General features: G+C 43.0%; 1 protein-coding gene across 1 annotated transcript; it reads right to left on the minus strand.

Annotated features, from left to right (window-relative positions):
• Positions 1-223: 223 nt before the first annotated feature.
• Positions 224-25,939, minus strand: LOC8041241 (probable caffeoyl-CoA O-methyltransferase 2). The gene is made up of 5 exons (XM_029971593.4): positions 25,861-25,939; positions 7,475-7,593; positions 5,539-5,593; positions 1,363-1,490; positions 224-376 (listed from the first exon to the last, which is right to left on the minus strand). Exons 1-5 carry the CDS (start codon positions 25,937-25,939, stop codon positions 224-226), a joined length of 534 nt encoding a protein of 177 aa, XP_029827453.2.
• Positions 25,940-26,393: the final 454 nt, after the last annotated feature.

Consider the following 26,393-nt stretch of genomic DNA (forward strand, 5'->3'; position numbering starts at 1 on the left):
TTTTTACTCGTTACACTACAGAAAATTTCCCTCCAGGCCATCTTGCGCGTTTCGCCCCATGCCATTGCTGCCCCAAATAACGTAGGACATCAGTTTATTTCTCTCTAGATTGCACCAGGAATAAGTCGTTTTAACAGGGAAATATTCTTATCTAATTTTTTTATTGAGGATGCAGAGACTATTTTTGTTCTGCTTTACAAAACACCGTTGGAAAAACATTCAATCACTTCTTCAATACTAAGGTAAGACCATCACCAACAGTTAGCATGCTTGCAAAAACAGCGTCGTCTTTGTAGATAATGTCGTTAACTATCCTTACTGATGCTGGCATTGGTCCGTTGTTCTCCAAGTCCAGTACTTGTCCGTGAAATAGTACCTAGATAAAAAAACAAAATCGAGAACAAGGTGTTTTATATTGCCTAATGAATGCATGTTCACGTGACACTTTATCGCTTCTTTATTTATATAAGCTAAAACGCTATGGTGTCTTAAGCTAAAACTCTATGGTGTCTTATAGTGGAAGCTTTTTACAGGGCATTTTCTCTTAGCCTGAAAGTTTAAGCTTGAAAATGTGCACTTCAGTCCACAATTCCTTACATCCCGTAAAACGTCAAATTGCTGTTTTCATAATACTTTGAATGGAGACGCGCTGGTAAGGATAACATAAATAATGGTGTGAACACAAAACACAAGGACGGACAAGACGATTTGCCAACTGGCAGCAAACTCTTGGTGACAAGTCCGACAGGGAAGGGTCTTTCTCTTCAAGAAGGAGGCGGGTAAGGGACGTGTAATCAAAAAAGGGGAAGGTAATCATAGAGCATGAAGGAAAATGGGGAAAAGAGAGGCGAGGTGAGTTACTTTTGAATGCTAAACAATTATATATATAAAAAAAAAACATCACAGCACTCAGGAGAAATCAACAAAATTTGATCGACCTGAAGACAATAAAAATAATTTACGACTCTCAATTCGGAACTTGAGAAATAACACTCTGTCGTGGCAGCCGCACACGTGGGTTCCTCCAAACTTTGTGAAAGAAACGAAATTTATTAAAAGATAATTGAAGCTAAAAGATACGCCCTGATATGAAGAAATAAGAATTCGTTAACACGCGTTAGTACACCCTGTTTATTTTGTTGATGATTGCAAAAACATTAGAGAGAAAATACTTTCTTCAATAAGCCAGCATATATTAAAATGTGTGCATTTATGTACTTCATTCCTCCTGGAATGTACGTACTTTGTCATTTGTTACCTGAACATGAGCAGTTTCTTGTCTAGAACTACCACGTGCATCTTTTGTTATCTTCTTCTCGTACTTTTAGCACGTGTATCTTTTTTTTGTAGACTCATACTTACGTTATCGACGGCAACGATTCCGTTCTTTTTTAGAACTTTCAGAGATTTCTTGAAATATTCTAGATAACCCTCTTTGTCGGCATCGATGAAAATCATATCGAATGTTTCGCCATTCTTAATCATCAAATCTGCAAAAAAAATATATACATTTCACGATTAGAGTACCGCTTAAAATATATCTCTTAAGCGTTAAAAACACGTGAGCAAACTATGCTCACTGACAACTTAAAAATTAGGGTATGCCCGGTAGTAACCACTTTATAACCACTCCTTAGTCGATGATATTGCGGCATCGGCAGATAAGGACGCAGAAAGACGAATCATGAAGCAGATGGTGTGAACATAGCAATCATCTCCATTTATTATGCGGTCGGTAAATATATTTTTAACATAACTGCAACGGAATAGTTAAATTCCAAATGGAATGAAAATGGAACCTCACAGTGCCGAATAACAACGAAAAAGTAGAGGGTTTAGTCGGATACCAATACCAAGAACTTCATTTCTAAACTTAGAGAGACCTAAAAACAAAAATGCATAGTTCAGAGGAAAAAAGAAAACAAAGAAAGAACCTAACGTGCTTGTTCCTTATCAAGACTCTAAGAACGAAGGGTGGCTAGCACAAATTAAATATGACGTTAAAATTTGGAAATTTTATCTTCGAAACTACGTATTAGCACAAAAGTCTGGTACGCCCAAACCTGACCACTGAAGACTGATTTTGATCTTTCGGGGATCTATTGAGGATCAATTAAAATCTCGGTTACGCGGTGTTTCCTCCGCAATAAGCCTCCGTCAGATTAGGAGCGCCTCTTACATGAAAACAAACAAAGGTGCTAATGACCAGACTTAAACGACAAATTTAATATGCAGTTGATGGATGTGTCCTCCATCCACTTGTGTACAAGCGGCGTTCTGGGTGCATGGACGGATATGGCTGGACCACCTTCATCAGGTGACATCTAGCGTCACCTAACCCTCGCATCTCCCTAGAAGCTGCGGAAGCAACAGGTAAGCGAAAAATGTAGGTTCAGTTATCGTTTTTATTCCAATTTTTATATTATCTTGGTCACGTTATGGACGCAAAAACCGAGAATATGCTTAGAGGCCAGAGAGCTGGCTGCAGATGTTGGAAGATACCTGAATTCCAAGTGGTGACAGGCGTGATTAACGGATTTTCGTCGAGCGCATCCAAGAAACGGGCTTTGTGAGTACCGATATATCTCGAAATATGCGCGACTCCTAAAGGGTAACCCACAACTAGATTTGACTTAATTTGTTATTTTATTTTAAACACTAAAAGATAAACCACTCCTAGTATTCGTAGTGTTCAGATCAGTGAAGACGTAGGCGTAAATGCGTCCGGTTGGGTATGGCGGGATTTAAGCGAACATTGCTCACTATGAAGTACAGTCATCTTTGCTTAATTTTCCTTCGGCGGAACTATGAGTTTAGCTGGGACACATTATCTAATAATGGCATTTTATCAACTTTTCTTGATTGCCGATAGAAAGTTATCCCTCTCCTTATTTTAACCCAATGTGCCCTCAATTTTAGGTATGCTCTCTTTCGGGATATTATGTAAACATTCAATGAAAATCCTTTGTCATTCGGGCTTTCTAAACGCAGACCTAATTTAAATACGCCGCAGTTATGCGATAACTAGTTCACCATAGGAAGAACGTTCCGGGCTAAACCTAAATTAGATTCAATAGTACTGATAATCAATTAATCAAATTAATCAAAACCTCATCTACTACGAACCCAAAAGTTCCATCTATACATTTGGCCATTCATTATTTAATTAAAATTCTAATCTGGAATATTCGCAAACACCTCATTATTAGATTATTCTTTGCGTGCCGCATATTTATTAATAATAAACTTTCAAATGTTTTAAATGCTACGTTTCTCTACAATTTTGCTAGCGCAAGTTTGTTTCCGCAAACATGTCCCATCACTATTTCGCCTTAACCTTCTGCAAATATCTTTATCGCGCTGGGAGGTTGTGCTTTTTATGCCTCTTTTTCCAGAGCAGCCGGATGTTAAGAGCCTCTTTCTCAAACTTCATTAGATCATTTATGTTAACAGGAATCTGCCATGGGTTTTTAGTCTTCTTCGAATGATTTCTATGCACATCCAGCGATTTTAAACAATATTGCACGACACTGTGGGGTGTCCTAACCTTGAACTGTGCAACAAGACAGGGGAGTTTTGTCAAACGCAACCTCCCGACCATCCGGACGACACGCCTGTTGAAGGCGACGTCCCGAGAGCGTTGAATGAAACGACTGTTTCACGGCATGCAGCCGCGTACTTACAGACCTGGGGTGTCTTGCGGTATGACAACACATTAGTTGAATGTTTACAAACATACGATTGAAATTGTCTCTTGCGGACAAAATTCATCAGAAATTGAAAAAAAGAAGGGGTTAGTCTCAGAAGCTTTCCATGTTGTGGCAGCCGTGCTACAGGGACGAAAACAACGAGGAAGGATTTCGGCACGTGAAAGAGCGATAAAGAAAGAACGGCAGGAGCCACGAGGTTGGACAAATGGGTCGCTCGGTAGGTCTGTCGACCAATGTGTTCAGCAATGCTTTTTTTTTTATAAATAGTCTTTATTAAGAGTTTGACAATCATTCTACAAGTCTATCCAATCTTGGTTTGGTAACGAAACTGTGATCTTTGGGTAAAACATCGCATGACCTAATAGGAATAAAATTTGTATGACCTGAGAAAAACCTTTTCAAAAGTGTGTGACACGTAGTAGGGGCTGTGCCAATCATCCCAGTCGGCCATTATTTGGGCGCAAAACATGGCGACCGCCAAAGTTGTACAATCGATTTGAAAAGAGTATCTTGTAGCAGATTGTCTCTGACAAGTTTCCGCTCGCCTCGCTTCTTCTTTAGAAGTCGCGTAGATGACCAATCTTGCACGCATATCTTGCTCGCCTTGTAGCACTCCGCATTGTTCCCGTAGAGTTTTCACAGCGTTTACTCGCCCATCGGAGAGCCAATTGTTCAGGCGTCAGCACATTGTAACTCAGATTAGGCAGTTTTAGCGTGGCGTTGCCGTGCGAAGCAGCATTGCTAACGAAGCATTGATGTCTTTCGTGCGCCGGGAGCTGTTCAGTGACTGCCGCAAAACCTGGAAACGCTATGTTAAAACTGCCTATTAACGGGAATTATCACAATGATGCTCCATTTCGTCCTTTTGTGACCGACAACCCCGGCTAACGTGGTTAATAAAAAACTTTAAAAAAAAACGGGAATTAAAAAACTTTGTGTTCCAATCGATGCCTCTTTGAGTGGCTGGCCACGTCGGCTTGCACAACGAATCGAACTTACAAAACTACGTGAATGAAATAAAGGGCACTGCCTCAACCCGCATAAGAGCAAAAAAAAAAAAGAAAAAATGGTTTCACGATGGACTCTTTGGAAAGTTCAAGTCAGAAGTGTTCCGTGTGAAACAAAGCCGAGTTTTGGGATTATAAAGAAATGAAGTAATTACAGAAAAAAAAGCAAATCCTTAGATTGTTCCAAAATTATCTGATGGGCGAGTGTCTTCAATGATATAGCTCAGAAGTATGCCGACAATGGAAAAAAAGTGTCAACAATAACAATTCAACTGCATTAATTTATCTTTATATACTCACGACGTTTGTTTTACGTATGATTGTATGCAAGACACGGCACGACCTAACATTGCCTGTTATGTCTTGTTCAAAACGGAAAGCTTAGGGAACCCAGGAGAATTGCTAATCTGGATGTTTTTGAGTAAGTAGGTTCTGAATAAAAAATAAATAAAAAAAAAAACACTAAGAATCAGGACAATTTTTTTCCAAGTTATTCAGAACACGTGCATCCTTTTCAAAGTACTTAGTTGGAGAATTTTTTTTTCTATTATTTTAGGCGGATAGAATTTTTTTCATAAAGCTTATCAAAAGATACTTATCATAAGACGCCTCGTTATGCTCCGCACGTCTGGATTCTAGAATTTCGCTACTGTGACTTTCGTCGTAGGATCGTCAGTTTCAAGGGTATTTACTAGTCATTCTTGTTTTCAAAGACCGCTATATATTTAAAGTAAGAATTTTTTTTTTTTCATTTTGGTCATGCTTCTGAATGAGTTTCGTGAAGAATACGATTATTTGAATAATATTGGTCTTTTGCTTACCAAGAGATTCACTCGCCGGAGCAACTCGAACATCTATCTTGTGATCAACGGCAGCCTAGAAAAAAAACTTTCGGTGAAAAGGGTATTCAAAACATAATTTTTATATAAACAATGAAACAACTTATCAAGAATTGGCACTGATGATATGAAGATATTTGTTTACTGTACCTGCTTCCTGTTTTTTGGGGCTAAATATTTATGCAAATACAAATCGAGCTCTTAATCTATGAAAAAAAATCATAGTTTAGTCATTTGTTGCAGCTATTCTGCGGAACTTATATTCATCAGTCCGAAATAAGACGATCTTTGTAGCGTTCCGGTTTCTGGGTTACTCAACTGGACATACTGCTCCGCAGCATCGGCTGAGCTCTGAGGTACGGTTAAACGAAGTATAATATGATGGAGAGCATATTTCAACGAAAGTGGTTTACTGCAGAAATTTGCATGAACTAAAAAAAGAAAAAAAAAAAAACCCGCGATTGGACACGGACCTAAAGTACCTCAGGATATTGTTTTTATGTACATAGGCTATTTTTCATGTTAGAACGTTCTAAATAAAGTTTTCTATGGTTTAGCGGAAATGTAACAGGATAGAAAGAAGTGAAAAGCAGATGTGTAACCAAAGTGCAGTCTCACTCCCAAGCTTAGTGGGGCCGTTAAACTCCTGCACAGAACAATGTCGCCTTGTGACCCTAGCACATACCTATACTATACATGTAGGGCTCTTGGTTTCTTATGCCCGATTCGCACTACAGTGACAAAGAGAAATAAGCAACACCGACAAGCCTCAATCACATGCAGCGTGCACGCGAAGCTGTATTTATCAGGCTTGCGTTCACTTGTGCCTAATTCACATGCACCGAAAGACTGCAAGCCTGCCAAAGGTACCATCGCGTGCATGCCGCGCGTGTACTTGGTTCTTGTCGGTGACGGTTGTTTCTGTTTGTCAGTCTAGTGAGACTTGGGCCTTAGGTACGGATATGTTCTAGGAAAGCCATTAACGCTACACTAACAAGATTTCCTACAGGTGAGTTATAAATTATGTGGCCAGGGAAACATAATATAGGGGGCTAATCATTAAGGTAAGTCAGATAATGAGCTAAATGTCTTTAATTACCTCTATCATCATGGCACTAAGCAGAAAGTTTCAATTTGAAACCTTCTGGTCGTAATAGAAGACCACTAAGCCAGTCAATTTGAGAAGGATGTGGAGTGCGTCGGACACTCGGTGGTACTCTAAAGTTGACACTCGTGCAACAGCATCATGGTTGGCGGCGCGAGAACGCGGGTGATGAGCGCGCGTTGCTGTTATGATGCTCAATAAGTTCAAAAAAGAATCAAATATTTGTTTTCGCGAAATAAAAAGGGTATCAAAAATTGTATTTAGTTATCCCGCTTATCGTAACGAATATCCCGATTATTGTCCTCCTGGTCGTATACATCACCCACATATACTAGATTACTAGACAAAACGGCCTTTTTAAACAAATCACCAAAGCCTGAATCAAAATTAGCAGCTAGTACATGTGTGTCACGGGAAAGCCCTAGGATTTCCCGTGACGTCATCTGCATGAAGGTCTCCACGTGAGGCAATGGCTTTTCTGGACACTATGACGTCACACGATACTATGACGTGATAGTGTGAAGTCGCGTCACACCATGAGATTATCTGACGTAAGGTCAAGGTGTCACGCAACATGGTGTCTCTCTTACGTTAGCCCAACACAGCTCAAAACGCGCTGCACATTGTGGGTTTCTAAATGTATCCATCAAATTAAAATGCACACATTTTCGTGTCGTCGTGATATTGAATATTTGAATTTTTCGGGTAAGTACAATATGTGAGTTTTAGCTGGTTTTCCCGTAATACCGGTGCACTATTCATGTTATACTCCTCTCTCGTAGGTAGGTGTCAAAAGATGAATCACACCGGTACCTCCTTCCAGAACGGCATTCCTATTTTAGCGAATTCCATGGAAACGTCAAGTCCAACAACTCGACCATCATCCGGCAAAGCTAGCGCAGCTGCTAGAGAACTGCATCCAGTGAAAACACCTGGAAAAATAAACAAATTAAAGAAAAACATGGTGGCAGGGATTATATGACCCGTGAACAAGATCAACTAGTAGCTTTGCAAAAAGTTATGAAAGTCTTTGCCTTGCTTGAGTGGCTTTAACGACAGATAGACACAGAGGTCAACCTGGACGTTCGTCCCACCTCAATACTCTGTACTGGCGCTGGGGGTACAGAGAATAGAGATACGTAATAATGAGAGCAGAATAAAACGATTGCGATGAGGACGTAAGTCGTGATAATAGATTCTAAATACAAATGGTTTACGAGGAGAATAAATTTGACTCCGTTCATTTGCGCGCATAAAGGGTCGAATCTTCCCCCAGCTGTATGCATCACAGAGCGTCCGGGAGGTATGTAGACACTGGACAGTTACTTAACCATCCCGGGATTGTGACCGCTGCGTCTAGTATGTCACGCACCTGATAGCCCTAAACTTTAGGGTCACCCAAATGTATTCATGTCCTTGTTACTCGGGCATAGTATGCCCCCGAAAGGAAAGTGTTTTAGATGTCATTTATCAAAAAGCTCTTAGGACGAGAGGTAGGTCAGTGCACAATCTAGGCTCTTCGAATCAACGTGGCATGCATTAATTCAACTATTTCACGACGGCCTTTAATCTAGAAGCTCTGGAAATGCACATAAGGCAGGTATATTTATGGCGTTAGGAGCCGGTCCAAATTTACGAGTATATTATTATGACACTCAACACTACAAACAAAATGAGATATATGGGAAAATCACACTTCCGTTTAAGAGGTTAAATATATTTGTTTTTATGTTTACTTCTGCTGTCTCAAAATGCATCTCCTATCTCTCTGTGTAGATGCAATGAATATAACTAATATATATATATATATATATATATATATATATATATATATATATATATATATATATATATATATATATAATAACCAGGCAATCCTCTTGTGAGTTGTTATTATTATTTTTTTTTCTTGCCGCTGCGGATGCTCTAAAGCAAGAGCACCCATGTCTGTCATTAAATAAAGACGTTTTTCAACTCAACTCATCAGAGAATTCTGGTGTGACAACAAAAATTCTCGTATGCCCACCAGCAATGCTGGGGTATCCAACACAGTAGCCTGGTCTGCAGACCACTAATGCTGGTGTATCGAACAGACCAGCCTGGTGTGCCCAAAGGAAATGCTGGTGTACCCGCACAGCAGCCTGGTGGGCACATCAAGAGAGTCCGGTGTCACACCACACGGGTTCATGTGCCCACCAGGCAGCCTGGTGTGCACACCACGCAGTTTGATGTGACACCAGTGTTGTATTCTTTTTTACTTTTTCCCCCGTCTGCGACCGCGTTTTCGTTTGGTTTGTGTGACGCCCCTTCCCCGACGTGGTGCCTCGTTTCCTCCCTTCTTGGTGGTCAACGAAGTCCCCGCGGCGGGCTCCTTTGTGCTCAAGAAGTTGCCCCCTCGTCCCCAGCACTTTCCTGGGCGACCCTGAGCAGCTTGGGGAGCTCGCCTTTCGGGGATTCCCCTTCCCCTATCCTTCAGTAGTCTTGTTGAAATTTGAAAAATAAAGAAGTCTTCTCTGTGAGTCGAAGCATAAAAGATGTGTGTCGGTGCGCTTTCCTGACTTCCGACAAGCTAAAGATAGTGTAATATGGTCTGGTAGCAAAACAACAAAAAAAGCTAGTAATTATTACAGTCTTGGGTGCTGAATCCTTAAATTAACGGCCGAATCATGCTTACTACGAGCCAGATGGGCTTCGACCGCCTCAAGCGCAAACGTTCTATCCTGATAGCCGCCACAACAAAGATCATCAACGAGATTGGCGTCCTCCTGGACACGGATCCAACCAACATCGGTGAGCTCGAAGAATGATTTGATATTTTTATATTTAAGGAGGCTTTCCTGAAACAGCTGGATAAGGAAATAGAGCCATCGGTCGAATATGATGCCTTAGACGAGGATATTACTGGCGCGGTGTACGTGGAACGGATCAGCATAACTAAGACACGAGTCAACCGCAAGCTGAAAGGCCGAGAATTGCGAAACGAAAGGGCGTCCGGTTCTTCGACGCAGGGCAGTGGCTCCGAACAAGCTCCAGTTGATCACGGCTAACTCCCTAAAGCTTCCGAAGCTTTACTGTGTGTGTCCCTAGCGAAAAATACACAAGGCCCAGGGCTGGTGTGATTCGATGTGACACCAGACTTTTTCACTGATGTTATTTGGGACATTTTCACACCAGCAATCTAGTGTTCTGTTGTGAAACCTGAAATCTGGTATGCTGGTGTGACACCAGCAATCTAGTGTTCTGTTGTGACACCAGCAATCTGGTGTTCTGCTGTGACATCAGGTTTTCTTGTGATGTTGCACCAGAGCACCTGTTGCTTTACTAACAAAAAAGAGTACAATGATAAGTTTCCCAATGCTGATGTCATAATTGCTTTACTCAAAAAAAACACAGCAGTAAAGCTTCGCATGCTTTACTGTTGAAGAAAGTTAGCCATGATCAACTGGAGCTTGTCCGGAGCCACTGCCCTGTGTCGAAGAACCGGACGCCCTGTCGTTCCGAAAATCTTGCCCTTTCAGCTTGTGGTTGACTCGGGCCTTAGTTACGACGATCCGTTCCGCGTACCCCATCGCGCCAGCTATCTCCTCTTCTAAGGCACCATGTTCGACAGACGGCTCGATTTCCTTCTCCAGCTCTTTCAGGGAAGCCTCCCTTAAACAGAAGAATATCAAATCTTTGAGCTCACCGATGTCGGCTGGATCCGTGTCCAGGAGGACGCCAATCTCATTCATGATCTTTGTTGCGCGGCTCGCAGGGTAGCCCTTTTTTGCTTCAGGCGGTTGACGCCCTCGTGGCTCGTGGTAGGCATGATCTGGCCATTAATTTCCGGGTTTTGTCACCAAAAACTGTAATATTTACTAGCTTTCTTTGTTGTTTTGCTACCAGACCATGTCTAACTATCTGTAGCTCGTCGGAAGTAAAGAAAGCGCACCAACACACATCTTTTCGGCCTCGACTCACAAAGAATGCTCATTTATTTTATCAAACATCCACAAGAATACTGGAGGAAATGGAAAGGGACACCCCCGAAGAGGCGAGCGCCCCAAGTTGCTAAAGGCTGCCCGGGAAAGTTTTAGGGACGAGGGGCACACTTCTTGAGCACAAAGGAGCCAGCCGCAGTGTCTCCCGCGACCACCAAGAAGGGAGGAAGCAAGACACCACGTCGGGGGAAGGAGCGTCACACAAACTAATCAAAAACACGCTCGCGGAGGGAGGTAAAGTAAACAAAAATACAACACTGGTGTCACATAAAACTGCGTGGTGTGCACACCAGGCTGCCTGGTTGGCACATGAGCCCGTGTGGTGTGACACCAGACTCTCTTGGTGCCCACCAGGCTGGTGTGGGTGTACACCAGCATTTCTGGTGGGCACAACAGGCTGGTGTGCTCGATACACCAGCATTGCTGGTGGGCATGCCATATCTTCTGGTGTCACACCAGGATTCTCTGTTAGCACACCAGGATTGCCTGGTGTATTTTTCAATTGGGTTTTTTGAATAAAGTAATTACGACATCAGCGGTACTGTCAAACTTATCATTGTACCCTTTTTGGTGAGTGAAGAAACACCCAGTCAACACGTGTTCTGGTATCACAAAACCACAAAACCTGATGTCACACCAGAACACCGGATTGCTGGTGTGAAAATGCCCCAAATCACAACAGTGAAAAAGTCTGGTGTTGCATCAAGTCACACCAGCCCTCGGCCTAGTGTCTTTTTCACTAGGGTATATATATATATATATATATTGTTAGGGTGATGCTGTCGGCAGCAGAAGGGACAGGACAGTACACGATGATAGAACACACATACGATTTATGGAGGCCGAGCCGGCCCGTGGGGCCTGGCGCGAGATGGTCGTGCGCGCCACTGCCCCATCGTCGTCTTCACCTTCCTAACAGTACTCCCTCCGACGAAAACGGCCGACCCGGCCGGAGAATAAATAAACACCTGAAACACACGTACAACGCCACACACACAGAAGAACAAAGGACAGCTGCCGACAGCGAGGATGAGGATGAAGATGGAGACGTTGAATTTCGGCCTCTTCCGCAGCGTCACAGACCTCTGCACCAGCCACACGACGGCACGGTCTGGGCTGGGGGACTCACGTCACTGAGAAGCGTCGGAACGTCGGGGGCTGGGGATAGGGGCGGGGGATCGTCTGTCGGCTTCGTCTGATGCGGCTTCGTCTGATTCTGCTTGTCATGGCGTCTGGGCGGGGGCTGGGCGACGGAGCAATGGGCTGGTGTTTGGTCTGCTGCTGCGGATGACTGCCTCAACGAGGCGGGTTCACAAGATCAAAGCGGCGCTGATGTTCAATGAAGAAGATGAGTATGGCTCCGCACCTCCACCATACTGTTAGGGTGATGCTGTCGGCAGCAGAAGGGACAGGACAGTACACGATGATAGAACACACATACGATTTATGGAGGCCGAGCCGGCCCGTGGGGCCTGGCGCGAGATGGTCGTGCGCGCCACTGCCCCATCGTCGTCTTCACCTTCCTAACAATATATATATATATATATATATATATATATATATATTCTTAAAGTGCTTGAAGGAGCAATGGGGACAGGGCGCCCTCCGAACGATGGTTGTAATCCAAAACTGCCCGCCGGAGGGCCTGTAAGCGCGAGCCCCAGCAGATGGCCTGTCGCGCTCTTTGTCGTCGCCGATGTATAATTACCACCTCCTTTTTTGGCGGTCGTCTTGACCGCATACTGAATGAAGGGGGGAGTTTGGTGGAAAAGAGCGGTTTTTTAGGGCGAGGGTTTGACGCGGGTAATGTGAGCGGTATCCTTCGAAGGTGCCTGTAGGTCAGGTGTTGGGTTCAGGAGGGGTACCTGGTAATAAAGTAGAAACTTGGGCGAGTTGGTTTTGGTTGTACATAGTTATGTACCTGGTAGGTGAGGTCTGAGAGCTTGGCCGTGATGTGGTAAGAGCCGACATACCGGTGGAGGAATTTGGTGGCTTTTCCTTGTTGCCGACGTAGCATCCAGAGCCACAAAAGGTAACTGACGGTGTAAGATGCCGGTCGACGAGTCTCGTAGTAACGTTGACATTGGCGCTACTGTGAGTTCATTGTGCGCAGGCGGGCGAACTGTCGCGACTCTTCGCCATGGGAGACGAGGCGGGTGACAGCGTCTTCCAGCTGTTCATTATGGTTGTAAGGAAGTAACGCGTCGAGAAGTGCGGTTGGGGACCGATTGTGTCCAAGAAAAAGTGTAGTATAGGCTTGCACTGGTTAAGATGATTAAGGAGAAGTGTGGTTGGGTGAAATGGCTTTTCGGGAGGCAACGCGCCTGTTTCTGTGGCCTTCCCAGAGTTGGCATTCTTCCTAAAGTTGGGCCACGGTTGTTGGATTTTGTTAAACCAACACTGCAAATACGTCTTCGGCAATTCCTTTCATGATGCTTTACATCTCCTTCTCAGGCATGGTGGGGTTCACACATTTGCAAAGCGCCTGAATGTCCTCGATGTAGGTGGTGATGGACTCACCCGTAGATTGGGCTCTCGTTGCGATTCACTTTGTGGCGTTATCCTTGCGGCTCGCTGGACAGCCGGAGACCTCAAATAGCCGAGTCTTAAAGGCATCCCATGACGCAAGCTGTTCTTCATGGTTGTCAAACTACACTTTCGCCGTGTCACATAGGTAAAAAACGACATTGAAAAGTTTAAGTTTTATGTCTGAAGCGGTGTGTACACTGACTCGTTCGAATGTGCAAAGCCATTCCTCGACATCGTCGCTTCCGAAGCCAGCGAAGGTGAAAGGATCAGGCTGACGGTAGGGTATGGACTCGGAGCCAGTAGGGATGACCGGAGCCGCTGCTTGCTCACATTGTGCCACGGAAGGCGGCGGAAGCAACCAATTACTTTGAAGATACACGATGGCAGAGCTGTAGAGTTGCCTGTCACGCTTCTCGTCGTGATCTCTGTATCATTATATATCAGGGTTGGGCAGAGATACTCCAAAAAGTATTCGGGAATACAAATACTGAGATACATGTGTTTTAAGGCCAAAATACAGATACTGAGATACATTTGTCTTTTATGCAACGGGATATCCCTGAAATACTTCACCAATAACGGCGAAAAGTTATTCCAGAATACAAATACAGATACATATAGAAATACATTTATTCTCGAACGGTGCTACGAGGAGAGGGCGCAGTTTGTGGCGAATGCGAAAGGTAATTTATGCTTGTGCTCTTTTTTTGTCCCCATTTCTGCACTACCCATTACCTCGAACTCTTTATCTATTATTAATTCCGCTAAAAAAGAAAAAGCATGTCACCTCCGTTCAACCGCATATTTACAGAGCGGTGAAGACTGAGTACTATGCTTGACAAAAGGCGTCTGCCCGACATGAACCCTGTTTTGCCATGAGGGCACCCCTCCCCCCTCCCCCCATTTCAAACTGTCATACCATAAGCTTCAAATAACCCATTGTGTACGGAGATTGATTAACAAGGCCATACTTTTTCTCCACTCAACTGCTTTACAGCTTTCGCCCCGCTAATTCGGAAAGGGTGGTGGGCTTTGTGAGAGGAACTGATTTTGTTATTTTCGCAAGTAACATTCCTTAAACCACAATTTTTTTTTATTATTGGTGATTGAGATAGATTATGTTATAGGGCAGGTTTATATTATAAATTCCGAAGCAAGCTGAACCACACAGATGTTTTTACCCTTCAAATTTTTCTTGAAAAGGGCAACAAATATAACGAGATGCCTAAGTAGGGGAAAGTATCGCGATACAAGCGATACATTGTAAATGTATTTCACTACTGAGATACAAGTACATTTTGCAAATGTATTTCGATAAAGAGATACGGATACTCGAAAGTATCTGTAAGATACTATCGCAATATATTTTTATCGCGATACTGCCCAGCGCCCTGATATATATATATATATATATATATATATATATATATATACTGTAAACAACCTAATTTTCGCGAATACCGCAAATTGCCTGCAATTTGCGAAAAATAGGTCCCGCGAACAATTCCAGTTGAATGTAAACACATTAAAATGTATACTGGGATCCCACAGCGTCGCAAAAATTAGAAACCGCGAATTATTCCCAGGCTCCAGCTTTGACCGAAATCGCAAAATATTGAGCCCGCGAAAAATAGGCCGTGCAGTATATATATATATATAGTAGAACACCGCGCATCTCCCCATTGCACATTAAGCGCCCATTCCCAAATTTCTAAGATCTAAGAAATAATGCACACTAGAGTGATACGTAAATTTATGACCGGACAAGCGCCCATCCCCCATTTTATCGCGATTATACCTAAATTTTAAGTGGGCGCTTCTCCGGTATTTCACGACATATATATGGGTAATTTCATCTAAAATCGTGCAGGCAAAAAGGGTCGAATTTTTAATTTCGCTAGAAAAAATATATGTTAGGGCATCGTCTCTAAAAACTCAGTAGCCACAAGGCGCAAGTTCATCAGATTTTTCGTTCTCGACTTAAGAATTTTAAAAGAGGCCGCGGCGGAAAGCAGTGTTTTTCACATGCGTCGTGGGTCGGATGTTTCGCTCAACCTCCCGCCGTGAATTTTCAGTCCACATTATATTAACTTTTTTCAAGACCTCTGTGAACACGCCTAAAAGGTTATAATACCATAAAATAATTTTGGGCTTTTTTTTTTCTGTAAAAATGTCAAAAACGCCCCCTCGGTCAATTGTCGACGAAATTTGACAATCAGTTAATGGCGATCTACTTGGGTTTCATTAATAATCTTTATGTCCACGGAGAGCCTGAAACAGTCTCTTTTTATATATTATAAAATGACTGGGGCTGTATAAAATATCATTTGCGGGACGTTTACGTTAGTATTATGCGAAAAGCAAAAAGTACCATTTTTGTAAACGATTTTCTCGAGAAACCCAAATTTTATTTTTTTTATTTTTTGTCAAAATGTAGATACCATAGTTGTCTACACGAAAAGCAAGTCCACAAAGTGTTATTTTGTTTGTATGTTTTATACTTAAGCGCCAATATCGTACAAAAACGTGTTTTTACGACTCGAAATGGACTTGCGAATTGCGCGCCTTCACAAACGGTAATATATTTTTTGCCCTTTTTCAACGTTCCCACATAAAAATTAAATACAGCAGTTTCACCCTGTTCTATTTATTGATTATTTAAATTTCATTATAGGCGGCAAGCTACATTGGAGAATTTCAAAAGAGAAAGCAACATTTCTAAAGAGACCAGCAGGCGTCGTAAATTTTTAGTGTGTAGAAATCGGCAGACGCCGTATTGATTTGGGGCTTTCATTGGCCTATATGAGCGTCCCGCCCTTTCGGAACCAGCAAATGACCACGACCTTTTGCGCTCGTTGTGTTAGATAGGACGACCCGTGACAGTAAAGCGAGCAGCGCACCCTGTGTCGCGAGGAGTGAAATGGTACGAAAGTGTCGTTGACGCGGCGAACATCTCTCTCCGCGGAGATTCGATAGCACCGAAGGGTTATCTCTCTTGGAAATAGCAAAGCCCGGAGACTGACATTAAAAACGAGCGTGTTGGTAAATATACTTGTTTTTATTCTGCCCGGAGAATACTTGGGTCGTAGTCAGCCTCCTTGTCAACTATAACCGTTTTTGAAGAGTGGCCTTCTCCCGAGATGAAAAGTTAGCGCCGGCTGACGTGTTCTTTTGAAAAAGGGAAGGGGAAAGAGAAAGTTTGAGTAACTGCAGTAACTACCTTGAAAGCTCCTCTCCCGATATGAGGCTCGAGGCATGTTACTTCTCGGTGACCTTCTCGCGCATCGCTGCTCGGATCTATTCTTCACTTTGTTCCGCACAGCCGTCGCGGATGTGCGCCATAGAGTGAGGAACAGATTTGAGCATCATCTGGACTCCGTCAGCCTGCCAGGCTTCAGTGTCGTGCGAATGGACTCGGCATCGGCCAGTTAAGACGTTTTTCTTTTTTATTTCGTCCCTGTTTCTTCGCCCCGCTGAACTTTGTATCTCGGGAGCGGTTTTGCTTAACTTTTTTTATTAATGTTTTTTGACTAATTGTTCGTTAGCATTGTTTAGGTGGGTTTATTTCGTCATAGCGTAGCAGCCTGACGGTGCTGTACAGAGCGTGTTCGCAAGCATTCGGTTGTGGCCCGTTTGGGGAATGCCCGCAGGAGTTGGTTTTTGTTCTTGCCATGTGCGGCTGAGGTTTTTCCTCTTTATTAAATCTCTGTTTCTTTGTCTTACCTTTACGTGTCGTCGACTTCTTTGCCTGACTTTCCACCAGGCGTGGACCTATCGCCTTGCCACAGCTCGAACCTTAATCTTTTTTATTTTTTTAACGCAATTTTTGTTATGGTGGGGATTGGGTAATTTTATACTTGTTTATTTATTTTTATTCCCTACCCCTCTCCGTGACACGTTCTCCTTGTGTTTCGGATCGTTTCTGTGTCATCACTGTTGTGTATTACGGAAGTGAAAGGATATTCCCTTGTGATCTGTGCGATGTGCGGTGAACAAACCCTAGCATTTGGTTTCGAAAAGAATTGTATATAATATATCAATGGTGTGGGTGACTTCCTATGTCTTAGTAATATGACAGCTAATAAATATTCATGCTAGTTTACAGTGAAAGGTTTATACATCCAAACAATACAACGTCTCCGCCTCTTGGGTATTGAAGGTCTACTAGGCCTGCTGATTTGGTAAGATATGTTCTCGTTACTTCCCGCTCTTATCAAAACGTAAATAACTATTCAATGCCACGAAATACGTTTATAATTGATAACAAAACGCAGACAAAAATTCAAGAAACATTTTTCGATATTGAGGCTTGAATATAGAATATACAAACAAAATAAACACTTTTTTGACTTAATTTTCGAGTAGACAATTGCCATATCTACATTTTAACAAAAAATAAAAAAAATAAAAAATGGGTTTTTTGAGAAAATCGATATTAAAATTGGTACTTTTTGGTTTTCGCATAACATTAACATAAACATCCTGCAGAGGATGATATATAAAGCTGAGTCATTATGTAATAAATATAAAGAGCGTGTTTTGGGCTCTCCGTAAACATAAAAAAATATTGATATAACTCAAGTAGATCGCCAGTAATTAATTGTCAAATTTCGTCAACAATTGACTGAGGGGGTGTGTTTGACATTTTTATAGAAAAAAAGTAAAACTCCTAAAACTATTTTATGGTATTAGAGCCTTTTAGATATTTTCACAAAGTGCTTACAAAAAGTTAATATAATGTGGACTGAAAATCCATGGCGGGAGATTGAGCGAAACATCCGACCCAAGACGCATGTGAAGAACACTGCTTTCCGCCGCTGCCTCTTTTAAAATTCGTAAGTCGAGAACAAAAAATCTGACGAACTTGCGGTTTGTGGCTACTGCGTTTTTACGGACGACGCCATAACATATATTTTGTTCAGCGAAATTAAAAATTCGAGCCTTTTTGCCTGCCCGATTTGATATGAAACCACCCATTTATCTAATGGAAAATATGACGATGATTGAACCGTACTTGATAGAATGAATCAATATGCGGCGAAAACCTTTAAAGCCGAAATATAAGGCGGAGCCAGGAAATTCTGGCTTCCGGGGGTTTAGTAAGAAATTGATTCATTCGATCAAGGATGGTTCAATCTTATCACATTTTCCATTATTTCCTGTTCGGAGACGGCCGTACATGATGAAAAATGCCCGTAATATATATATATATATATATATATATATATATATATAGAGAGAGAGAGATTAACGAAGATCCCGCCATACTAACACCACTTCAAGTCACTGACATTTAAATATTAAAGCGAACCCAAGAATTAAATTGGAGCGGCCACACGACGAGGCTTTACGGGCCCACGGGTCGACAGGGCGTCTGCCGGCGCCAATGGAATTCGTAGTGAGAGAAAGAGAGAGAGAGAGTAAAGGGAGACTTTTGTTCGCACGCCGCGGGGAGCGTGCTCTCCCCACCTGGAGGGTGTTATCTTACGCCGTGCCCTTAACCAACTAAAAACTTTTTTTTCTTTTTTTTGCGGGACTAGAGAAAAATTTTACCGGTCTCCCCCGCTCGTCATTCTGAAGAAGAGAGGCCTCCTCTCGAAACGTCAATAAACCTTTCCTTGTTTTTGTTCAGTCCATGGACCTTTCTTATGTATTTCAATAATCACCGGCCCACAAGCCTTCAATCATCATATATATATATATATATGTGTGTGTGCGTGTGTGTGTGTATGGTGTTTTTTCTTTGCTTTACTAATATACTTAGAAATGCCGTGAAAGTTACGCTTAAGCGGTGTGCGCAGCTGAGTTATACTGCCAGGGGGACATTATGTGTGTTGCTAATATATGCGATAAGTCGGCCAATTAATTATTAAAATTATTTAAATAATGTTTTAATTACTTAGAGGAGTGTTTCTCAAATGGGCGTCCGCGGATTTTGGGGTCCGCGACGGCATTCTAGGGGTCCGCGAAGACCAGCCTCACCAGTCAAGCCCGGCAATAAAACGTATTTTATTCGATTAAGAAGAAACGCTCCCAATTTTGAGTGAGTTTTCTGATGTATCTGCTAATAGGAGAAGTTTTTTTTGCACTAGCACTATCCATTTATTAATTCTTTATAATAATTAACCTATACTCTCCCTTTCCCCCACAATGAACGTGGTCCTCCATCATCCCCGCCAATTCACAAGGGGTCCGCGAAGCATCAGTGGCTGAGAACCGCTGACTTAGAGAACGTCATCGAAAACCACTAATTCAACTCTCTTTAGAACGACTTGAAGCCCGTGGCAAACTCGAAATGGAGGTGAAGGGGGGCACCAAAGTTGCTACTCGTGAAGCAGGCGTAAAGCTGGCAGAGGAAAAACGTGGATCATTAGATTACTATCGTGTTCCGCCTGCGCGCCATCTTTGCGCCTGCTTCACGAGTGGTAACTTTGGTGTGCCCCGAGTTTCCCACAAGCTTCAAGTCGTTCTAAAAAGAGATGATTTAGTGGTTTCCAATTACGCTCTCCAGTTTCTATTTGGAGCCCTATGTCTATTTTCACTTATTAAAAACGTAATAAACAAAATATAATTAATTAGCCGACTTATCACAAACATTATCTACCTACATAATGTCCCCTGGCCTTATAACTCACCTGCAAAAACCACATAAATGAAACTTTGACGGCTTTTTTTAAACAAATCTGTAAAGCTTAAAGATATATAGTGAATTGTTTGGTTCAATACAATGAAGATAGATGTTTCATGATGGTGTCGTCAGCACAATAGTTGGAGCAATCGTCCGAGCGCAGCTCGAGCTTTTCCGCTGCTGCACGAGACGCTGTGGACGTTTTAGTTAAGCCTCGCGTCTTTCTTCCTAACAGCTACTTCCCGGTTGGAAAAGGGCTGGTACACCGGCCATGCAGCTAGGGAACTTGACGGTGGTAGGATTTCAGTCGGGCAATGTGGTTAAACAAAAGTAGGTTTAGAGCGGTTTTTCCGTGGCGGAACGACGGGAGTCACAGTCAGACTTGTACCGTACGCATTACAAGTAATCAAATTACTTGTAATCGATTACTTTTTGGAGTAATTTTGTAATCAGTTGATTACTTTTATTAGGCAGTAATCACAAGAGTAATCTGATTACTTTTTGAAGTAATAAAATTACTTGTAACCATTACAATTTGTCCACGGGACCCCCCCCCCCCCCCTCCCCCCCGGCACACGCCTCTTTTTATGAAATGACAAAAATAATATTTGCTTTTTTTTCAAACGGAAAAAAATAAAGATTTTTGAGGAGCTGTAGGAAACTAGGGAGCCTTCATGTGCGCTTTGCTGTGCGAAGCGCACATGAAGGCACTCTATAGGAAACGAGGTCAATCTCTTTCTATGTACAGTTTTTGTGGAATGTCCGTTTTTTTTTTTTTCGAGCTGGGGCTGGGAGTGGGAAGCCCCAGGAAAGCCACAGTGCGTGACAAAGGCCATTCAGGGCGAAGTTTGAGGAAGCAGAATGTACCTTTGTGAGTCCTTCGTTCAAACTAGCCCCCTCACGCACACACACACAGAAATAAAATACCTACTCGCAGCCCGTAGGAGAACCAGAACCGAAGAATGCCTAAAGCGGATGCAAAATATAACAAAGGCAGTTGAAATATTTCCCCATTTTCCCTACGTGGTCTTTGTGACAAGCAATGTTTCGAGTTGAGAAGTGGTTGGGCGATCTCTTCCGCTAATGGATACTACACATGATCCGTTTCAAATCCTGGAGCTACTGCTCTTTTGTATAACATGCGAGCTCATCCACATGTGAATAATAAAATGAGCGACGCAAACTTTGAGCGACAACCCTTGCTCAAACTTAACAAGATCTAGAACCCCCTCTGCCCCCCCCCCCCCCCCCCCCCCACACACACACACAACTGGCGAACGCCCAAATCATTAAACGTCTTCAAACGAATTCTATGCTTGTGTCCGCATTGTGAAGGTGCAACGATTAGGAATAGGGAGCCAGTGTTTCTTCTTCAATACTTGTGCAAATGTGAAATATAGGTTGGAAGTAGTTCATTGTTATGAGCGCTAAAGATGTGTCTTCACACAATAAAGTAATCGGAAAAGTAACGATTACTTCTTTAAGTAATGTCCAATTACTTTTACCGTCGAGTAATCAAGTAATCTAATCGAATACTTTTTAGCCAAGAGTAATAGTAATTGTAATCGATTACTTTTTTTTAGTAACGTGTACAAGACTGGTCACAGTTCATCGGGGGCAGCCCGTGAAAGATGCTAAAGTGGTCTTTGAATTGTTTTCGGAACTTTTCGCATTATCCGGGCTTGTGAGAGGATGTTCAGTGAAGAATCACGTCACCGATGTTTTAGGAAACCGGAGTGTGGTGCTCGGCGTGACAAATAACTTGTTACTGCTGTGAATATAGTGTTCAAATACGGGAAAGTTGCCGAACTTCTTCCGAGCTCTAGACTATGGCTTGGATGTAAGCATCCAAAGAAGAGTCGTCTATGTATTGCAGAAGGATGTTGATGGTGGACAACTGCTCGCGTGCATACTAGAAGTGATACGGATAATAACCGGGCGGTGGCTTGACAGCTGGTAATATAGGCGTACGTAACTTATGGAAAAATTAAATCCAAGTTTTTATGATCATCTGTGATATACAGGGAGATCATGTCGGTCGGAGTGTGGTTGAACTGATCCACCCAGTTATTTGTTTGCGGAAGATATGGAGTGGTGACGCGATGAATTGTGCTTGCAAGGAAGCAGACTTCTTGAAGTAGGCTTGTTACAAACGGTGTTCCGCGGTCTGTGATTATGGGTTGGAGGGCACTATGCCGGAGGAGGGCGGAATGAAGAACACAATGGGATTAATGAAGAGCTGTGGAGGCGGGGAACGCTTGTGTTTTGGCGCACTGGGCTTGGTAGTCGATAGGTACAATTATCCATCGACTCTTCTTGTGACTGTGGGAATGGACCGAGGAAGTCGATTCCTATGCGCTGATATTGGCGGCTCGGTAAAGAAATTGGCCGGAGGGGCCAAGGTGCCCTCCGGCCAAGGAGCCCTCCGGCGGTGGGTCGCTTTGTTTCTGACGTAAATGTCTTGCGCGCACATATTTATTATATTAAGGTGCATTCCCGTCCAAAAAGGTTTTTCATGTATTCTGAATTAAGTTTTAGGAAATTCAAAATTCTGGGCTGTGGTGTCGTCGTGATTTGGTGCTCTTATTTACTTTTTTTGTTGGTGTCGTAGAACCACAGTTATCCATGCTCGCACTGGGGTCTCGTAGTTCCGTCTATAAAGGGCGTCATTACGAAGACTTAAAGACAGGCGCGTCATTTAGTGTGTTTAGTGCACGAGTTCCGTTGGTCTTGCAAGTAATAAATCACTTGTTTCAGGGAATCGTTCCAGAGTTGCGCTGAAGCCATATCGATATTGCCCAGTGTTGCTCTGTTATCTGGCCCTTGTGCGTGAGTAGGAAGGGTCGCATCGTTTGGAAGCGGACATCGAACTAAGCTGTCGGCATCGTGGTGCCGCATCCCTGATTGGTAGAGGACCCAACAGGTAGTCCTGAAGCTTTAATGACCAGCGATCGAGGCGTACCGAAGGGCCTTTTTAAGCTAGCAAACCATTAAACGGCGTGGTGGACGGTTACAGTAAGGAATGGGGACCTATATAAGGGATGGCGAAACTTAGACACAGCCGAGATGACGGCTAAGCATTATTTCTAAGTGGTGGGAAATTTGTGTTCAGCTTTAGTTATGGGTCAACTGGCGTATGCGAAGACAGGCTGCTGGCCGTTGTGAACTTGCGCGAAAACAGCGCCTATTCCATTGCCAATGGCGTCAGTTCGGGTCTCGGTGTCGTGACCTCCGCAGAAGTCGCCAAGAACGAAAACCCAGGTGAAGGCCGTCTTAAGGCGATCAAAGGAGGTTTTTTGGTTTAGACTTAATGTGAAAGAGATGGCATTCCCTAGTAGGTGATTGAGGGGATCGAGAGGGCCAGCAATATCCGAAAATCCCAAAATAAATTTTCGGATGTAGGTGCATAAATCTACATATATCCGTAAGTGATTGGTGGTTTGTGTGGTAGAGAATTACGACACCACACGCAGATTGTTTGGGTCCAGTCTTATACACCTTTCAGAAACGCACTCGACCCCAGGGGCAACAAACCGTTTTCGAGCCCAGGGACTGAGTTTGAGGCTAGACTCTCACCGGCGTCCCTCCTAACCCTAACCGAGTGGAGTGTGATTTCAATAGGCGCAGTTTCAAACGCTGCTGGTGGCTAAATTCTCGTTTTTTCCTGCTATATTTTGTGTGTTCATGGTACACGTATTTTCCCGAGGACATTGAGAAAGCATTGTGCCACATTTATAAAGAACAAAAAAGTAAAGAAAAAAACAAACAAAAAAAAAACTGTAAACTTTTTTTGTTGGGTACGCGCGTGACAGAGCGAATGCGACTGGAATGTATAGTTCCAGTTTTTTTTTTTTTTTTTTTCTTACGATAAGTTTTGACGGCGCCGCGGGTTTTGCCGCATGTGAAACGACAAAGCGCTTTGCTGCCAAAAATAAATTGCAACAGAAGAGGGCCGAAAGGCCTACTTTTTTCACGCTCACAAATTACGTGTTTACCGATGGACAAGAACATTCGAACAGTATATTGTACGTACCACACGATGCAGCGTTATCCGAAAATAATTTATTTGAGAAAGATCTCAGATAACACAGTCACAGTTGACGACAGTCACATCTTTATGATTGGACGGAATCCGAGATGACTTCGTTTTGGGGCACGTTTTGGGTAGAGCTTCCTTTTTACACAACCGCACCAAGGCAAAGGAATGAACGCGACTGATCCGTTTCTCACCCCATCCCGCACAACTATTTTTGGAGATGGCTGAGGATTCTACAAGGATTATCACTGGGTCGTTCGAAGTCCTTCACCTCCTTCGTTTCCCGTGAATGTCGAGCAGAAAAGCTTTAATGGCAGGCACTTACCGGTCTTAATTCTCACAATGGAATATAACACAAAAAGGGTACGCACCACGCATAAAAAAATTAAGTGGAAACTTTCAAGAGGGGCGAGGAAACGTCGAACGCAAAACCGCAAAAACTTAGGTAGAGAACCGCGCTGAGCGGGTCTTCACAGTCCGAGAGAGTGGCAGAAAATTTCTAGCTGATAGAGGGCGCGAGAGTCGCACCAGCCGCATCAGCATCAGCAACATGGCGGCGGCCTAGGAGCGTTTTTTTGGAAAGGTCACCTTCTTCGGTTGATGCGTGGAGTCCTTTCACCTGGCAGCCGCTAGCTTCCGGTGTAGTCACCCATGATGACATGTCTGATCAGAAGTCTGATGGCGGCACACATCATATTGGTGCAAAATGCCACAACACATTTGCGGATTTTGAAAATCAACACCGAAAATGAAACGCGCCGGTAAGGCCAAAATCCAGAAGGAGATAGAACGTTTTCTTAATACTGCTGCTCGTGACCTCATCCGCCGAATGGCCACATCAACGGTCAGAAAAGCATTCAAGCCCCAGCGCACACTTAGGTGTCTGAATGGTTTAAAGCTATCAGATGCAAATGTGAACTTGAGACAAAGCAGGATCTTCATTTCGCAAATAGAAGAGTCATGGGAAACAGAGCGAAGTGGTAACTTGCCTATGGGGACTCCGGCGCAAGGATTTACGCCTTCAGGGAATCGAGCCGCGATCCCTTGGCTTCATGAGACGCCGGTGCTGACCATGTTGCAGAGGATGTTCCACCCAAGAGGAAGCTTTACGGGTAACATGAGGCGGCTAGCCGGAAATTCAACTCCTGACACCCAATGTTACGAAGATGAATTTCCTAGATGATGTTCACTGCCGGATTAGAACGGCTTTTACGTCGGCCCCGGGCAGACTGTGCGCGCGCTTCGTCGTCGTCCACTCTGGGTTCTGGCCCGCGCCTCAGCAGGACCGCTACAATATATGTAAATACTAGGTGCAGCACTCACACTGAAACTTTAAAACAATGATTATTTTCCATCACAACTGGCACCAACCGGTCGCAGTTAAACTAGAAGATGAATCACTTTTGCAGCCCCTAAACAGTCGTTCGCTTCGAGGTAATGCACCATTTTAGGTGTCTCCGTCATCAAGCAATATCAAGTGATGGCAAGGAAATATCAAGTTGTAAGAATACTTCCAAAATGATGGAAGGGCAATGATGCCTTTTAGTAACTTTAAGTCTAAATATCCTAGGGAATGTCTGCGACAGAGGGGAAAATTGTATGATTTAGGTTTTAGAATAATCGTAAGGAACAAAACCACAAAACGAGAGCCTAGATTAAGATTCTTGCTTGTTATTTGAGAACTAAAGATATTACAAATTTCTTTATTTTTCCGGAGACGTTAACAAAAATGTCAGTCAGGCATGAGACGGGTAGTAAGGTAGCAAGGGTAGTAACTGCATATTTGGTGTAATATTAAAGCAACCACTTTATAATCTGTACGCAGTGTGGTTTAACCAATTTAAGCCAATCAACCTCACGAAGCGTCTTGTAGATACATAAAGTGGGCACACAAACGAGGCTGAAGTGAATAGAGGAAAGGAGGAATCCTAACAGGAATGGTTGCGGAGATAGATGGGATGATCAACCCTCATTCAGAGTTCGGCAACTGGTGAGCGCAGATTGACTCGTAAAAAATATTACTCACCGATGTCAAGAAATCGCTTGGCGCCGGTTGCTTTAATGAGGGTGTGGAGGAGACGCAGGACACTTCTTGTGCTCACCATATAATTTTGTGGGTGTTGCTCTGTTTTCTGCATGCAGAAGGGACAGACAAAGTCAGTACTCCCGAAAAATAGGCCAACGATTAAGTCAATAGAATTATAAAAGACACATGGATTTTGCTTTAAATTTATAATCGCGAAAGAAAAAAATATTAATATAATATTTAGATGGATGCGTAAGGGCATCAGGAGAGCACTGCACTGTAGGATCAGGTTTCATTTTTAATGCCACAGCTCCTTCCAAGTACAGATTTCGATTAAGGGTAATGTCTTGCGTTTAGTTAAAGTTTAGGAAATCAATAAAATTTCCTCTTCAAACATTAGTGGTGCATCTCTCTTACCAAACAGGATCTTCAGCATCTGTTAATCTAAAGCTCTGTTGTACTCGAAAAATAACCTAAATATGCACAACAAGGTACTTAGAGCTAAATTTTACGTTGCTTGAAGATTAAAGCTG

The sequence above is a fragment of the Ixodes scapularis genome, unplaced genomic scaffold (assembly GCF_016920785.2).
Source record: "Ixodes scapularis isolate PalLabHiFi unplaced genomic scaffold, ASM1692078v2 PGA_scaffold2__306_contigs__length_199485367, whole genome shotgun sequence".
In the NCBI taxonomy this organism is placed as follows: domain Eukaryota; kingdom Metazoa; phylum Arthropoda; class Arachnida; order Ixodida; family Ixodidae; genus Ixodes; species Ixodes scapularis.